The sequence below is a fragment of the Mobula hypostoma genome, chromosome 6, assembly GCF_963921235.1.
Source record: "Mobula hypostoma chromosome 6, sMobHyp1.1, whole genome shotgun sequence".
Classification (NCBI taxonomy): Eukaryota; Metazoa; Chordata; class Chondrichthyes; order Myliobatiformes; family Myliobatidae; genus Mobula; species Mobula hypostoma.
The window spans coordinates 92,553,059-92,571,255 of record NC_086102.1 but is presented as its reverse complement, the minus strand read 5'-3'; the positions used below and the strand labels follow the sequence as shown (position 1 = coordinate 92,571,255).

Below are 18,197 nucleotides of genomic sequence, written 5' to 3'. Positions count from 1 at the left end.
TCACTCCGCTATCTTTAAGAGCTCTACCTAACTCTTTTTTGAAAGAATCCAGAGAATTGGCCTCCACTGCCTTCTGAGGCAGAGCATTCCACAGATCCACAACCCTCTGTGTGAAGAAGTTTTTCCTCAACTCCGTTCTAAATTGTCCACCCCTTATTCTTAAACTGTGGCCTCTAGTTCTGGACTCCCCCAACATCAGGAACATGTTTCCTGCCTCTAGCGTGTCCAATCCCTTAATAATCTTATATGTTTCAATAAGATCCCCTCTCATCCTTCTAAATTCTAGTATATACAAGCCTAGTCACTCCAATCTTTCAACATATGACAGTCCCGCCATCCCGGGAATTAACCTCGTGAACCTATACTGCACTCCCTCAATAGCTAGAAAGTCCTTCCTCAAATCTGGAGACCAAAACTGTACACAATACTCCAGGTGTGGTCTCACCAGGGCCCTGTACAACTGCAGAACTATACTCCTTTGCTCTTATACTCAATTCTCCTTGTTATGAAGGCCAGCATGCCATTAGCTTTCTTCACTGCCTGCTATACCTGCATACTTACTTTTAGTGACTGATGAACAAGGACACCTAGATCTCATTGTACCTCCCCTTTTCCTAACTTGACACCATTCAGATAGTAATGTGCATTCCTGTTCTTGCCACCAAAGTGGATAACCTGACATTTATCCACATTAAACTGCATCTGCCATGCATCTGCCCACTCACCCAACCCATCCAAGTCACCCTGCATTCTTATAACATCCTCCTCACATTTCACACTGCCACCCAACTTTGTGTCATCTGCAAATTTGCTAATGTTACTTTTAATCCCTTCATCTAAATCATTAATGTATATTGTAAATAGCTGTGGTCCCAGCACCAAGCCTTGCGGTACCCAACTAGTCACTGCCTGCCATTCTGAAAAGAACCCATTAATCTCTACTCTTTGTTTCCTGTCTGCCAACCAATTTTCTATCCATGTCAGTACCCTACCCCCAACACCATTTGCTCTAATTTTGCACACTAACCTCCTATGTGGGGCCTTATCAAAGGCTGATATTATTCTGATACCTGGAGCAATACGCGAAATGCTGGAGAAATTCAGCAGGTCGGCAGCATCTGTGGAGTGAAGGGTCGACCATCTATTTCCCTCTATAGATGTTGCCTGACCCACTGAGTTCCTCCAACATCTTATGTGCGGCTCTACCTCAAATCTTAGCCTTGGCCCTCAAAGTCATGACAGGGACGAAGATCCGAAGACATACAAGGCTATCTTAAACATGGCAGGCTTACTTGTTCTCTTTAGCTCCGTCTCTCTCGACACGAAGCTAACAGATGAGGCACCGGCAGCGGCGAGGGAGAATAGCCCGACCCCCGCCCAACTCCTCCAGGGTTGTAGGGCGGCAGCATTGCGCCTGCGCAGCATCCCCAGGCGAGGCCACCGTTGCTGGGCGACCAGCAGCGAGGTATGCAGCCCTTCCCCCTTCCCCATTTTCATCTCCCTCCCTTTCCAGCCCTGATGAAGGGCCTCGGCCCGAAATGTCGATCGTGTATTGTACTCCTCTCCATGAACGCTACCTGACCCGCCGAGCTCCTCCGGCACTCAGTGTTTCCCAGAGGGCACCGCGCGGCAGGCTGCCTCACGCATGCGCATTGCATCAGGCCGTGGAGGTGAGTTGACTGGCAGGCCCAGAGCTTCTAACTCAGGGAGGGAAACGGCGGATGCTAGTGGTGGCTTCAGAGTTAAACTGGCAGAAATTCGTCTTGCATGCATGCTCTATTGCACGACAGAAGCTCATTCACTCCATAGCTGTTGCCTAAATCTACTCGCTGAGAGAGAACGCAGGCGATGGGAATAGTGGGATGGTTACCGTGATTGGCATTGACTGGTTTGGCCGAAGGGCCTGTATCCGTGCCGTATTGCTTTATATCTATAAGAGAGGCTGTCCTATCAAGTTTTAGTCAAAATTCCTTGGGTTTAAATGAATGAGGGGCAATTTTATTCAAACATATAAGTTCCTAAGGGAGTTTGGTTGTTTTCACCAGTGGGAGAGTCACAAACAAGGATACAAACTGGATTCGGAATTGGAACTGAGGTACCTCAGTAGGTAAAGCAAGTGATAAGTATACTGTTCCTACAGTATGACTCATTACACGGTGCTTGAGGTAGTACAAGGTAAAGCAATATCAATGCAAAATAAAGTGTAATTGATACAGAGAAAATGCAGTGCGGGTAGGCAAGGTCATAGGTAGATTGTGAAGTGAAATTCAGAGTATTGGGAACTATTCAGTAGTCTTATAGTGGTGAGGTAGAACTGTCCTTGAGCGTGGGTGTGTGTTCTTTCAGGCTTTTGTATATTCTGCTTTATGGGAGAGAGGAGAAGAAAGAATGTCTGGGGTGGGAGGTGTATTTACTTATGATGGCTATTTCACTGAGGCAACAAGAAGTATAACCAGAGTCCAAGCAGGGGAGGCTGGTTTCTGTGATGTGCTGAGCTGTGTCCTCGGGCAAAGTAGTTGCCATACCAAGCCATGATGCATCCAAGTAACTTTCTATGGTGCATCAATAAAAATTGGTAAGAGTTGACTGAGACATACTAAACCTCTTTGGCCTTCTAAGGAACTAGATGCATCAATGAGTGTTCCTGGCTGTGGCATCAACATGAGTGGACCAGGGAAGAGTATTAGTGATGTTCAGTCCTAGAAACTTGAAGTTGTCAATACTCTCAACCTCAGCAACATTGATGTAAACAGGAGCATGTACACTGGACCCCTTCCTGAAGTCAATGACCAGCTCTCTTATTTTGCTGACATTGAGTGAAAGGTTTTTGTCATGACACCATGTTACTAAGCTTTCTATCTCCTTCCTGTACTCTGACTATGGCCCACTACGGGTGGAACTTGCGAAGGTGTAAATGGAGGTGGCAGGGGTGTTGCTGCCTGTCCTTACTTGATTGTAGTCTGTTGGTCAGGAAGTCAAGGATCTGGTTGCAGAGGGATCCTTGACTTGTCCCAGGTCTTGGGAGTTTGATGATGAGTTTTCTTAGAATTATAGAGGGTGACATGGTAGTGTTGCAATTGGTGTAATGCTATTAAAGCATCAGTGACCGGGGTTCAGTTCCACCTCTCTGTGAGGAGTTTGTACTGTACTGTATGGTCTCCCCATGAAGGCATGGGTTTCCTCTGCTTTTTTCCAGTATTTCAAAGATGGGCAGGTTAGTAAGTTGATTTGTCACATGGGTGTCATTGGGCTGGAATAACCAATTACTGTGCTGTATCTAGATAAATAATTGTTTTGAAATTAATAAACAATAGTGGTGTTTTTACTGTCTGGTCCAGGCATCAGTCTAGGACCAGAGCAATGGTATTTGCCAAAGACCTGTTTTTGCAGGAGGCAAGAGTTCATGCATGCCATGACCAGCCTCTCGAAACACTTCATGATAGTGGATGTCAGAGCCACCTGGTGTCCAGTCACCTTATTTTACTGGGAAACTGACATGAGTAGAGATTTCTTCTTTCAGAGAGGAGTGAATTTCTACCCTGAGCGTGCTAGAGATATATTTAAGCTGGAGAAAAATAAATCTTTGAAAGATTGAGAAATTGAAGGCCATGGGGAACTGGTACAGAAGAAGAGTTGAGGCCATTGTAGATCAGCCATGATCATTTTTAATTGACTGGGCCAAGTTTTTAAGGATCTGGTGGTCTACTGCGAGTGCTTTCTTGTGTTATAGATGATGATTCTTCTGACTATAACGTCTAGATTTAAAGTCACTATTTCAAAGTAATGTGCTCGTCATTGAGGATAGCGTAAGAAGAAAGTATGTCATGCATAGGGTAGTGAATTGTTGGAATGCACCAGTCAGGCTCAGGCACTGAGTATATTCAGGGAGAAATTAATAGATTTTTAGATATTAGAATTGAGGCACTAATTTATAAATTACTTTGAATCAACTTCCACTTCATTTTTTGAGAATTTATTGCAAATTATAACAGTTCATTTCTTCAAAAGGAATTTTTTTCATTACCATGCCATAAATCTGCCACCACTCTGTCAAAGGAACAGTGTTTCTCCTTATTTAGAGGCACAAAAGACTAGATGCAACACACAAAGCACTGGAGGAATTCAGCAGGTCAAGCAGCCACTATGGAGGGAAATAGAAAGTCAATGTTTTAGGTTAAGACCTGTCATGTGGACATCATCGGCTGTCCATTTCCCACCACTGACGCTGCCTGACCTGCTGAATTCCTCTAGTGCTTTGTCTTTCTTCCTATCTACTCTTTCAAGTCCCATCTTCACTTTGAACAATCCAATTAATTCTCCCATAACCCTTATTTGTGCAAGGTGAGCAGATTTGCAAGTTCCTCATTCTTAGACCATTCCTCTGCACCTTTTTAAAGTGGAAATAATTTGCATTTTCAATAAATATCATTTGTATTTAGTCCTACTTAATGTGTTGACTCTTGTAACTCTTACAGATAATTACATTCACATCTGTTATGAATTTGAAAGGCTGCTCAAATGATCAAGCACTCATGCGTTTGGATCATCAACTTAATCTGGAAGCAGAATCATTTCAGAAGAACGTACAGAGAATTTGAGAAGTTGAGGTCAGTTATGACCACATCTAGATTTTGGCTGTCTTTTCAAAATGGACCAAATGTTATATACAGGCAGCAGTCGGTAAGGCACTGTCATCATTTTAGTGAATTACTACAACTAGAAGTTGTAAGGAAATACATCGGGGCCCTGAAAGAAGAATACAAAGAAATTAACGATGGAACAAATAGCATACGGCCACAAAATGAAGAAAGAAAACTTTTAAGTGCTCGTCATGCTGAGCTCACTCCACTTATACCTCTCTTGGAAGGGATTCATTCATCAGAAAAAGATTTACTGGAGTTGGAATTAATGTATGAGAGTAAGTAGAGTATGAGAGTAATTGCATGCTTTAGTGCATCTTCTGCCATTTCAATTTACCATGTCATTTACTATACAAAATCGTGTCCTGTTCTAAAGCAATTTGTGGTCGAACTACTATTCTAGCATAATATTCCTGCTCAGCTAATAAATTACATTATGCCCTATGTCTGTTAACCATATGATTGATCTGTCCTGCTTCCTTTAAGGACCTATGGATACGGACCTTATTCCTCCAGATCTGTCCTTACCCAGGTATTGTGTATTTGCTCGTGTATTGCTTCAATGGATTAAATTCCATTTGCCTCTTTAATGGTCCACTAGTCTGGCGATCTATAACTTCCTGCAAAGCTTTTATTTAAAATACAGTCAGCCCTCCGTATCTGCGGGTTCTGCATCCGCAGATTCAACCAACCGCAGATGGAAGATATACAAAAAAAAATTCCAGAGAGTTCCAAAAAGTAAAACTTGAATTTGCCGCACGCTGAGCACTACGCTGAAGCCACACGAATGAAGTGATGTGTAGGCATACCCTGCTGTAGCCTCCCGCCATTTCACAGATCCTCAGTCTCTGTCCAGCACTCATTGTTTGAGCATTGTTCATCTCACGTCTCGTTCGTTCACTACTTGTGGTATAAGCGAGAGGAAGGAGTTTAAGGCTAGTAAGGGATGGCTGGCTAGCTGTGTAAAGCGCTACAGCGTCAGGAACTTGGCGATCACGGGAGAATCGGCATTGGCTGATGGCAAGGCAGCATCAGCGTTCCCAGAACAGCTACGACAGTTGCGTCTGTACAGACTTCTGTTCTTGTCACTAGTTCCCTAAACAATACAGTGTAACAACTATTTCACATAGCATTTACATTGTATTAGGTATTATAAGTAATCTAGAGATGACTTAAAGTATACGGGAGGATGTGCGTAGGTTATATACAAATACTATGCCATTTTATATAAGGGACTAGAGCATTGCGGATTTTGGTATCCGCGGTGTGTCCTGGAACCAATCTCCCACGGATACCGAGGGATGACTATATGTAGTGCAGTATAATACGTAAATATCTTTGTAGAGCTTATAAATTTGAATTATTATGGCCATAAGACATAGAAGCAGAATTAGGCTATTCAGGCCTTCAAGTTTGCTCCACCATTTGATCATGGCTGACTCATTATTCCTCTCAACCCCATTTTCCTGCGTTCTCCCTGTAACTTTTGACACACTTACTAATAAAGAAGTTTCCAACCTCCACTGTAATTATACTGAATGACTTGGCCTCCACAGCAATCTTGGCAATGAATTCCACAGACAACATACATCAAAGTTGCTGGTGAACGCAGCAGGCCAAGCAGCATCTATAGGAGGAGGTGCAGTCGACGTTTCAGGCCGAGACCCTTCATCAGGACCAACCTCAAAGGGTAATGAATTCCACAGATTCATTACCCTTTGGCTAAAGAAATTCCTCCTTATCTCTACTCTACAGGAAGGATATCCTTTTATTCTGAAGCTGTGTCCTCAGATCCTAGATTCCCACTACTGGAAACATCTTCTCCACATCCACTCTATCCACTTACTTAAACCCGTCATCCCTACTGGGGTATAGGCCACCTACAACAGCTCAACAGAGTCCTCTGTCCCGGCCAGTTTTTCAGCTTGTCCCCAGGTTCCAATCTTAAAACATAGAAACATAGAAAATAGGTGCAGGAGTAGGCCATTCGGCCCTTCGAGCCTGCACCGCCATTTATTATGATCATGGCTGATCATCCAACTCAGAACCCAGCCTTCCCTCCATACCCCCTGACCCCTGTAGCCACAAGGGCCATATCTAACTTCCTTTTAAACATAGCTAATGAACTGGCCTCAACAGTTTGCTGTGGCAGAGAATTCCACAGATTCACCACTCTCTGTGTGAAGAAGTTTTTCCTAACCTCGGTCCTAAAAGGCTTCCCCTCTATCCTCAAACTGTGACCCCTCGTTCTAGACCTCCCCAACATCGGGAACAATCTTCCCACATCTAGCCTGTCCAATCCCTTTAGGATCTTATACGTTTCAATCAGATCCCCCCTCAATCTTCTAAATTCCAACGAGTACAAGCCCAGTTCATCCAGTCTTTCTTCATATGAAAGACCTGCCATCCCAGGAATCAATCTGGTGAACCTTCTTTGTACTCCCTCTATGGCAAAGATGTCTTTCCTCAGATTAGGGGACCAAAACTGCACACAATACTCCAGGTGTGGTCTCACCAAGGCCTTGTACAACTGCAGTAGTACCTCCCTGCTCCTGTACTCGAATCCTCTCGCTATAAATGCCAGCATACCGTTCGCCTTTTTCACCGCCTGCTGTACCTGCATGCCCACTTTCAATGACTGGTGTATAATGACACCCAGGTCTCGTTGCACCTTCCCTTTTCCTAATCGGCCACCATTCAGATAATAATCTGTTTTCCTATTTTTGCCACCAAAGTGGATAACTTCACATTTATCCACATTAAATTGCATCTGCCATGAGTTTGCCCACTCACCCAACCTATCCAAGTCACCCTGCATCCTCTTAGCATCCTCCTCACTGCTAACACTGCCACCCAGCTTTGTGTCATCCGCAAACTTGGAGATGCTGCATTTAATTCCCTCATCCAAGTCATTAATATATATTGTAAACAACTGGGGTCCCAGCACTGAGCCTTGCGGTACCCCACTAGTCACCGCCTGCCATTCTGAAAAGGTCCCGAAGTGCATGACCATACACTGCCTTATGCTGTATTTCATCTACCACTCTAAGTCATTCAACAGACTCCCTGCCTCCACAGCACTATTGTACCCCTTCGCCTATTATCATTTGAAAATGTTCTGGATTATTATCTACACAATGAAGATCTGATTGAATTAAAGACTTTGCAAATGCATTTCATTGCTGAATCATCTCCAGCGTTAGGGATTTGACAGGATGGACAGAGAAAATGTTTTCTATACGGGACAGTCCAATATGAGAGGCAATATTTAATAAGTATAATATTTAGAAGAAACCTCTGATCTGTGCAACAAGACTGCAGATAAGACCATAAGACATAGGAGCAGAATTAGGCCTTTCAATTCCTTCAGTCTGTTCTGTCATTCCATCATGGCTGATTTATTATCTCTCTCAACCCTGTTCTCCCGCCTTATGTTCCCACCTATATAAGTGGTTAAGCTGAGTAACATGGTTGTGTCTAAGAATATGCCAATTGTGAGATGAAGATGGGAGGAAATTTCACTAGCACATAAAAATTAAATATTTCTGTGTTGTAAAATTCCTGCGCAAAAACAAGAAAAGCTGTTAAGGTTTTTTTAATAAAATATGCTGTACAATAAGGAATAAATGGAAAGAATGGAAATGGAAAATGTAAAGTGAGAGGAATGAAATTACTGCTCAGCAGAGTTTGATACTGACCACTGGATGCTCAAGTTACTGTACATGTTTCTGCTGATGCCCCAGTTATGAGGAACTTAATGAAGATAAAATGCAGTGTTTGATTTGGACCACGATGAAATCTAATTTCAGAATTATTTGTCAACATTTATTTGTTTAAATTTTATAATCATTACTTTTTCAGGTATGAAAGCCAATACTGACCAAGAGCTGATACCATTGCTCCTTGAAGAACGTCAGCAACTCATCAAAAGCATTGAAGTGTTGCAAGGAAAGGTAAGTGCCTGGCTTGGAAATTCTTAGTAAATGGTACAGTCAGCTCATAATATATTAATAGTTGGATTTTTCCGCATACATTCTGGAAATGTCTTGGGTAGGGTAGTCTAAACGACTGTGGCAGAAGTTAAAAAGAGTCAGCTCTCTTCTATGGATGCCAGGTAACTGTTTTGGTAAGATTCAAACCGTCAAAGTTCAAAGTACATTTATTATCAAAGTATGTATACATTATACAACCTTGAGTTTGTCTCCTTACAGGCAGTCACAAAACAAGAAACCCAAAGGATCCCATTTTAAAAAAAAAAGATCAACAAACACCCAATGTACAGAGAGAGAGAGAGAGAAAAAGCAAACATCATTCAAACAATAAAAGCAAGCAACAGCATTCAGAATGAAAGTGGGTCCATAGGCACAAAGCGACAGCATTCAGAATGAAAGTGGGTCCATAGGCACAAAGCCTGTAGCAGGCCCAGAGCCTCAGCCTTAGTGCAGTGAAGAGTAGAGCAAACATCGTAGAGCACCGAGCAGAACTGGCCTGACCCTCACCTCCAGACCCAATATCCTACCTTTTCAATTCATCCGTCCATGCTTAAATCATCCAAACATTGGGTCAATTCTTACTCTAGACACTGCTGCCACATTTCAACCTGTACCCAACCTTTCCAAATTGATCTGGCATGTAGGTTGATCAGACCTCACACTCAGTTTAGATGGATGGGCTCCAAAACTCCTCTGCTTCGACTTTACTTTGCTTCTTATGCCCTGACTCCGACCCCACTTTGACCATTGCCTCAATTTCACTCCGAGTTTGCATTGCACCTGCACACCTCGACCCTCGAGTCAGCCTTGCCTTCACTTGCCTCTTCATTGTTTGCAGTGATCACTTACCATAACTTTTTACAGAAAAAGTTCAAAGATTCATTTATTTTCGAAGTATATAACTCTGAAATTTTTCTTCTCCAGATAGACATGAAACCAAGAAAGAAAAGACTGACAACATGATCATCAATCCCCGAATCCCCCTCACTTGCACAAAAAACATATGAAAACAGAACAGGGACATCGACCACCTTCCTCCCCCGCACAAAACAAAAGATCAGGCGAAAAATGCAGTATTTAAAAAAACTGTAAGAGTGAAAAAAAAGTTCATAGTCCATATCCATGTCCAAAATGCAGAAAATCTGAGTAACTATCTCCAGGCCACACAGTCTCCCCCCTTTGGCAGCGAGGCGATCCCAGCAACGATCAAAAGGCCGGCAGCAGCACTCTCCCTTGTCACTTTAACTGGTGAGCAATGGAAGCTTTACTCAGTGAAATGGAGTCGATCATCGGCTCGCGTCCCCTGCCCCTCCTCGCCACGAAGGTCACACTCACTGCCTCTGCCTTGTGTTTATTAATAAAGTATTTAATTCTATTTCTTGCTTTGGGAACCGCCAGTAAGTTGTTGCTCATCTTCAGTAGCACCATCTTAAACCACATGTTTGGACATCATTCTTTTTTCTTATATTTGTTGCTATCTAATTGTGAACATGTTGCTGTACAATCTTTTGGTTGAAGGCCAACAAAGAAATGTGGTAGAAACAGAACAAGAGTATGATAGCTAAAGATTATATCGTTTGTAAACAAACTGCATGTCAGAAATATTTTCAAGTTTTACTTTTAATTCTTTTCTTTCTAAATTTCAGCTCCTTCAGACTCTGGTACAGAGGGATGAACACGACAAAAATAATGTGATTCTTGAGGTGACGGCTGGAAGAACAACAGGAGGTGAGAATTTAGACAAGTCAGAATCACTGTATATAGCAATAAACAACCTGCTAGAGGAACCTAGTGAGTCAAGCAACATCTGGGGGAGGAAAAGAATTGTCAGCTTTGAGGCATAACCCTGCATTGTGACAGCTCCTTTTCCCTCACAGATGCTGCTCAAGGCAGCTAGGTTCCTACAGCTGATTGCTGTTTGCTCCAGATTCCAGCATCTGCAGTCTTCTGTGTCTCCAGAATCACCATATTTTTTGCTTGAACTGCTGGGTTTTATCTTTATCAGGAGCTGAATATTGTGGTATAGTTGAGGCTGAGCTGTGTTAACAGCATTCATGCTGGGAGACAGGATACAACTGGTGATATCAAGAGAGATTTGTGCAGGACACTCTACTATCTGAGATGTCACTGGCTGCTGGAACATAGTGTGTGTTAAGGATAGGATGGACCAGGACTACAATAAAAAGGCTGCAAACACTCAATGATCAGTGTTCTGCCTAAATGGAATCCCACATAACATTGTATTATAGGATGACCAGCACTTGTAAAACTACCCACCTGTCTACATCCTGCTGTCTGCCATACCATTTCATCTTTGAATCCTGGTCTCCTGCGTCATCAAGCTATTCCTTAGTTGTTAGTCCTCTGCTGTCTGCTTGGAAGCATATAATTTCTCCAAAGCTGTTCTGATCTGGTTTTTATTCAGTGCCTATTGTACCGTCCAACTTGTATATCCTTGTCACGGTTGTTTCTTTGAATATCTAGTCCCTGCTATATCAGTCTTGTATGTCTAATATGTCTACAAATAGCTATAAAAACTGGATGACCTGGTAAAGACAGTCTGCCAACATAACTATGCTAAGATTAACGATTTGGATATGATTAATATGTTTGCAGATGACATAAAAATTGATGGTTTTGTTGGCAGAAGGGAAGATAGTAGAGGGTTACAGGACAATATTGCTGGGCTGATCAACTGGATGCAACAATGACAGATGGAATTTAATCCTACAATATGCAAGGTGATGGATTTTGCAAAGGAGAGGATGGGGATCTAATATGGGTAGGGCAAATACCAAGAATAGTAACACCCAAGAGGTTATTGAGGTAACAAGGACCATGGGTCCCTGAAGACAGCAGCATGGATAGAAAAGGCAGTGAAGGCATACTTGATACTGAGCCTTACTATGAACTGCATTGAATAGAGTGGATCGAATAGAGGTCATACTATCAAACTTGGCTCAGCTACAACTGGCATACTGTGTGCAGTTCTGGTCACCACACTATCAAAGGATGCACTTGCACTAGACAAGAGTGCAGGGGAGATTCTCCAGGATGTTTCCTGGGATGAAACATTTGGTTTGGTTATAGGTTGGGATTGTTTCCCTTGGAGCAATGGAGACTGAGGGGCACCTTACAGCAGTATACAAAATAATGAGAGACATAGTTGGGTGGATAGTGGGAAACATTCTACCATAATGAAAATGCCTACAACTAGAGGGTATTAATAGGTGATCTGAGGGAATTTCTTTTCACCCTGAGAGTGATTGCAATCTGAAACGTACTACCTGAGCAGGTGATAGAGATGGGTGCTCTCTCAACATTTAAAAAGTATCTGGAAGGACAATTTAATCACTGAGATATAGAAAGCTATAGACTCAGCGTTGGTGAAATGGGATTAATGTGTATCAGTACTCAATGGTCACTGTTTGATATGGTGTACCAAAAGACCTTTTTCTATGGCTCTATGACTCCACAACGAATTTGTGTAGAAGTTACAATTGTGTAGTAGTTGTGTTGCTGAAATAATTAGAGGATGAACTTTCAAATCTCATAATGGCTTTATGAAAATTGTATTTGCTGTTAAAAAAAGTAAATGTGATCCTGAAGCTTTATAATTGTTATAGAGTCATATAGTCATCACAAAACTATAGGGAGCTACTTAATTCATCATGTCCATGCCAGCATAACATTGTGCCACGAAGCATGGGATTACCAGCATTTGCTTCCCTTCTTGGCCACATCTTATTCCTGCCTTCTATTCATCTACATTTATAGAATCAATGAATCTGTAGACCTCTAAATTCATGTCCAACCTTTGTATCTTCCCGTAGAATATATATTTGTATTTCTTGTCTTAGTTCTTTCTCTCAAAGTCTTAAACTTACCCTGCTGTTTGCTCTACTGAAGGTTTTAATTATTCTCTGGAGCAGAATCACCTGTAAATACTGTTGAGTGCTGTTTGACCTTTGACCTGTACATTTGATTACCGTTGAGTTAATGTTGAATTCTACAAATCAGTAGGCTTGTAATTTGGTTCTTGCTCTTATAATTTCTTATTGACTCTTAGAGTATATCTTTCACACAGAGTAGCATCTCCACTGCAGAGTTACCTTTCACTAACCCTGAGGTTAGTTAGCAGATGTCACCTATTTTCTTGCATCTGTTTTCTGCCCAGCTGAGTAGGCTTGGCAATAATGACCTCTACTACAGTGGTAAACTGCCTGTTCTTATCACACCTCGTGTAAAATGTTTGACAGCTTTGTATATTTGTGAAATCAGAAAGATAAGGAAATCAGAAAGGGAAAGTTTTCGGTTGCTCTCAGACTTTGTTTCATTGGATTTTCTTGTACTTTCAAGGTGATATTTGCCAGCAGTTTACAAGGGAAATATTTGATATGTACAAAAATTATGCAGAATACAGGAACTGGAATTTTGAAGTACTGAACTACACGCCTGCTGACTATGGTAAGATTATGTCCTGTGATTTAATCTTATTAGTGGGTGAGGGAAGATGACAGTGGTTCTTTTTTGATGATGACAGTGGCAATTTGTGTGTGTTACTCTGGATTTCCAACATCTAAAGATAACAGCTGGACTGGTCACCACTGTAACCTCCATAAACACCACCGTGCGTGGAAACATCACCACCAGAGAATAAATGCTGTTGCTTCCAAGAAATCTGTAAAAGTTTCTCTTTTTAGATAGCAACTCACAGACAACCTGTCAATTGCCAGACAAACAGGCTACAGACTGCTCTGATACTCTAATAACTGGCACTTTTCAAGATATTTTGTTTCTCAATGGCGTACATCACCTTGCGCATATCAGGATTAAATTCCATCTGCCAATGTTCTGCTCACCTCCAATTTTCTTGTCTGAGATCTCTGCACCCCCCCGCCACCCGAAATAGATCCTTAATGTCCTGACCAAGAGAATGCCGTCTGTAAAGATAGGTAAAGTTCAAAGTACATGAAGTTGCCATAGACTATCTAGATTGATTTTTTTGCAAGCCTTTATAGAAAAAAATACAGAAATTCAATAGACTACGAAAATCATGTATGAACAAAAACAGACAACCAATGTGCAAAGGAAGGCAAGCTATGCAAGTTAATACTGAGACAAATCGTAAAGGAGTTTGCAGGCTATAGAATTAGTTTCAGAGCTGTGGTCAATGAAGTTATCCACTCTGGTTCAAGGGCCTGTTGGTTATAGTGTAATAACTACTCTTGAACCCGATGACGTGGTGGGAGAAAAGGCTTTTCTACCTCTTGCCTGATGGTAGTAGTGAAAAGAGAGTGTGGTCTGGATGGTGGGAGTCTTTGATGATTGATGCTGTTTTTTGTGGTAGTGCTCCATGTTAATGTACTCAGTGGGAAGAGGACTTTGCCTGTGGTAGACTCTGTTGTATTCACCATTTTCTGTAGATTTTTCAGTTCCTGGGTTTTGGTGTTTCCATTCTAAGCTGTGATGTAACCAGTTCGATGTTCTGCATTGTGCATTTATAGAAGTTTGTCAGTGTTTTTGGTGACGTGCCAAATATACGCAAACTACCAAGCACCTTCCAGGACAGACCCTCTAATATGTTAATGCCAAGGAATTTAAACTACTGACACACTCCACCCCTGATCCTATAATGGACCGACAGCTTCTTCCTCCCTAGGCAGCAACACCCCATCCATGATTTCCTTTTCCTCTTTATCCAGCCCTTAATATCCTTGTCATCCAGAGTTCCTTGGTCTTGCTGTCTATGACCTTTTTCCTAATGGGAACATATTGGCCCTGAGTTCTCACTATCTCGATTGTCGGATGCAGACTCACCTATGAGAAGCAAAGTTTACTTTGCTGGGTACCACCTAGGTGGTTGCATTATGCTGTGGGGATGCTTCACAGCAGCAGGCCCTAGTGAAGGTAGAGGGTGAAATGAATGCAGCAAAATACAGGGAAATCCTGGAGGAAAACCTGATGAAGTCTACAAGAGAACTGCAACTTCAGGGAAGATTTGTTGTCCAGCAAGACAATGACCCCAAGCATAAAGCCAAAACTATACAGGAATGGCTTAAAAACAGCTGGAGTAGCCAAGTCAGAAATACAGTAGAATTTGTGCCTGGACTTGAAAAGGGCTATTCACTCACGATCCCCATGTAATCTGACAGAGCTTGAGCAGTTTTGTAAAGAAGAATAGGGAAAAATTGCAGTGTCCAGATGTGCAAAGCTGATAGAGACCTATCCACACAGTCTCAAGCTGTAATTGCTGCCAAAGGTGTATCTACTAAGTACTGACTTGAAGAGGGTGAATACTTATGCAATGAATTATTTGCGTTTTGTATTTGTAATTAATTTAAATCACTTTGTAGAGATCTGATTTCACTTTGACACAAATGTGTCTTTTTCTGTTGAGCAGTGTCAAAAAAAACAAATTAAATCCACTGTGATTCAGTGTTGCAGAATAATAAAACGTGAAAACTTCCAAGGAGAGTGAATACTTTTTATAGGCACTATATGTAATAGCAATCATATTTTCTTCTCATGTGCCAATCAACAATAGTCTTAGCTTTAAAATAATGCAGAGTAGTGTATATCCTCCTGTGTTATTACTGTTTTTTTTAGGAGGATTGCACCATGCTTCAGCGTGTGTTTCAGGGGAGAATGTTTATCGGTTCTTAAAACATGAAGGTGGGACCCACAGAGTTCAGAGGATTCCTGAAGTAGGCCTATCATCACGGATGCAACGCATTCACACCGGTACCATGACCGTCATTGTTCTACCTAAGATTGATGAGGTGAGAGGCTATGGATTCATGCAGGTTGTGTTTAATATACAGAGATGGGGAGCAGAGGCTTTATACAATCTCAAAGCTTGTTCCACCATTCATATTTACTCCTAACCTTTCATATCTCTAAATGACCCCGGCTATCAAAATCTCCTAATGAATAATTGTGATCTGTAGAAGAAAAGGCTAAATTTCTACTACTCACTGCATCCTAACTTCAGAGTTTGTTCTAATATTTTCACTATGTTCCCTAATTCTAGATTTTCAAAACCAGGTAAATTTCCTTCTATCTCCTCTACTATCTTTAAATCCCCAATCCTCGATTTCATAATAATTTGTCATTTAACCCTTGGAACTCAGGAGTCATTCTGCTAAATCACTGTCACTTCAAAGCTAATACGTCTTTTTCAAACTGTAAATATGCACGTCCGTTCACAATAGTCCAGATATGTTCTAACCAGGCTTCATATAGTGGTAGCATTATTCATGTGCTCCCATGTACCAGTTTGTATTTGGAAAGGCTAGCATTGTGATTATTTTAAACTCCCAGGAAATTTTAATTGGAATGGATCCTCACCTCCCTGGATATTCACTACTTATAGCTTCTCACCAGCTCATTGTATCCTTAATTAGTTCCATGTTCATAGAGTCATCAATACAGTACATCATTGGAAATTGGCCTTTCAGCCCACCAACTCCATATCGGTCATGAGCTACACATTATTACTACCCCAACCATTTTATTCTTGCTATGGTCCTGTCAGCTTTCCCTATCACCACAGATTCTCCCAATTATGGACAATTACAGTAGACAACCTATCAACCAAAACAGTTTCAAGTTGTGGGTGACAGCTGGAGCACATAGAGGAAAAACCGATATCGTCACAGTGAGATTCTCCATACAGAAGGTACCCAAGGTACTTTGGTGGCAAAAACAGGAAAACAGATTATTATCTGAATGGTGGCCGATTAGGAAAAGGGGAGGTGCAACGAGACCTGGGTGTCATTATACACCAGTCATTGAAAGTGGGCATGCAGGTACAGCAGGCGGTGAAAAAGGCGAATGGTATGCTGGCATTTATAGCAAGAGGATTCGAGTACAAGAGCAGGGAGGTACTACTGCAGTTGTACAAGGCCTTGGTGAGACCACACCTGGAGTATTGTGTGCAGTTTTGGTCCCCTAATCTGAGGAAAGACATTCTTGCCATAGAGGGAGTACAAAGAAGGTTCACCAGATTGATTCCTGGGATAGCAGGACTTTCATATGATGAAAGACTGGATGAACTAGGCTTATACTCGTTGGAATTTAGAAGATTGAGGGGGGATCTGATTGAAATATATAAAATCCTAAAGGGATTGGACAGGCTAGATGCAGGAAGATTGTTCCCGATGTTGAGGAGGTCCAGAACGAGGGGTCACAGTTTGAGGATAGAGGGGAAGCCTTTTAGGACCGAGATTAGGAAAAACTTCTTCACACAGAGAGTGGTGAATCTGTGGAATTCTCTGCCACAGGAAACAGTTGAGGCCAGTTCATTGGCTATATTTAAGAGGGAGTTAGATATGGCCCTTGTGGCTAAAGGGATCAGGGGGTATGGAGGGAAGGCTGGGGCGGGGTTCTGAGTTGGATGATCAGCCATGATCATACTGAATGGTGGTGCAGGCTCAAAGGGCCCAGTGGCCTACTCCTGCACCTATCTTCTATGTTTCTAAGGTCAGGATTGAACTTGCGTCAAAGTTCAAAGTAAAATTTATTATCAGAATACTCACCATGTACAACTCTGAGATTCTTTTTCCTGTGAGCATACTTAGCAAATCTATAGAACAGTAACTAAACTGGATCAATGAGCAACAAACTATGCAAATGTAAATATAAATAAACTGCAATAAGTAACAAATATTAAATAACGTGAAATGAAAGAGCATGAAATAACAAGATAAAGAGTCTTTAAAGTCAGACCGTCAGTTGTGGAAACACCAGAAATAGAGTGAGTGTAGTTATCCTCTTGTTCAAGAGCTTGATGGTTGAGGGGTAGTAACCGTTCTTGACCCTGGTGGTGCGAGTCCTGAGGCTCCTGTACTTTCTACCTGATTGCAGCAGCGAGAAAAGACCATGGCCTGGGTGATAAGGATCTTTGATGGATGCTGCTTTTCTATGGCAACGTTTCATGTCGGTGTGCTCAATGGTTGAGGGGGCTTCACTTGTGATGTGATGGGCCAAATTCACTACTTTTTGTAGGATTTTCTGCTCAGAGAGGCATTGGTGTTCCCGTACCAGGCCTAGATGCAGCCAGTCAGCACACTTTCCGCCACACATATATAGATGTTTGCCAGGGCTTTTGATGACACGCTGAACCTGCACAGACTCCTGAGGGACTAGAGGCACTGTCGTGCTTTCTTTGCAATTATATTTATATAATGGATCCAGGATGGGGCACTGGCGATCTACCAGCTGCATTACTATGCTGCTCCAATTGAAAGCCATTTGCCATAAATTATTAATATCTCTTTCTACTTTAGTGCTTCAATCTACGTTGCTTACAATATTTGTGTCATTGGCAAACTTATAATATATTCAGTGTTCTATCCCCTCATCTGTTCTTTATAAATATGGTGAATAATTAATGCTCCCAGTGTATAAATCTCAATAGTTCGATCCTGCAAACTTGCATGTTATGCTGACTATCATCTATTGGTCAGCTAACTTCCTAGACAAACTTCAAGTTTACTGACAGACTTTGTGGGGCACTTTATCTAATGTCTTTAGGAAGTACTTACAAATAGCATTTCAAGGT

The 18,197-nt window shown here is 41.8% G+C and overlaps 2 protein-coding genes across 8 annotated transcripts in view; one reads left to right on the top strand and one right to left on the bottom strand.

Annotated features, from left to right (window-relative positions):
• LOC134348201 (potassium-transporting ATPase subunit beta-like) overlaps positions 1-1,497 on the bottom strand; it is a 108,145-nt gene extending 106,648 nt beyond the window's left edge. For 2 of the 4 annotated variants that reach the window (XM_063051218.1, XM_063051216.1), the window contains exon 1: positions 1,293-1,497. In XM_063051218.1, coding sequence (XP_062907288.1) covers positions 1,293-1,497 — 205 coding nt within the window. The remainder of the gene's footprint in view (positions 1-1,292) is intronic. The other 2 variants (XR_010018373.1, XM_063051217.1) reach the window with 2 other exon arrangements.
• Positions 1,498-1,550: 53 nt separating this feature from the next.
• Positions 1,551-18,197, top strand: part of mtrf1 (mitochondrial translational release factor 1) — a 47,562-nt gene continuing 30,915 nt past the window's right edge. The window contains exons 1-6 of one of the 4 annotated variants that reach the window (XM_063051211.1): positions 1,551-1,670; positions 4,476-4,918; positions 8,502-8,593; positions 10,279-10,360; positions 12,992-13,099; positions 15,242-15,414. In XM_063051211.1, the coding sequence (XP_062907281.1) occupies positions 4,519-4,918; positions 8,502-8,593; positions 10,279-10,360; positions 12,992-13,099; positions 15,242-15,414 (855 nt within the window). In that variant the 5' untranslated portion in view covers positions 1,551-1,670; positions 4,476-4,518. Of the gene's footprint in view, positions 1,671-1,719; positions 2,176-3,236; positions 4,342-4,475; positions 4,919-8,501; positions 8,594-10,278; positions 10,361-12,991; positions 13,100-15,241; positions 15,415-18,197 lie in introns of those variants that run through there. The other 3 variants (XM_063051212.1, XM_063051213.1, XM_063051214.1) reach the window with 3 other exon arrangements.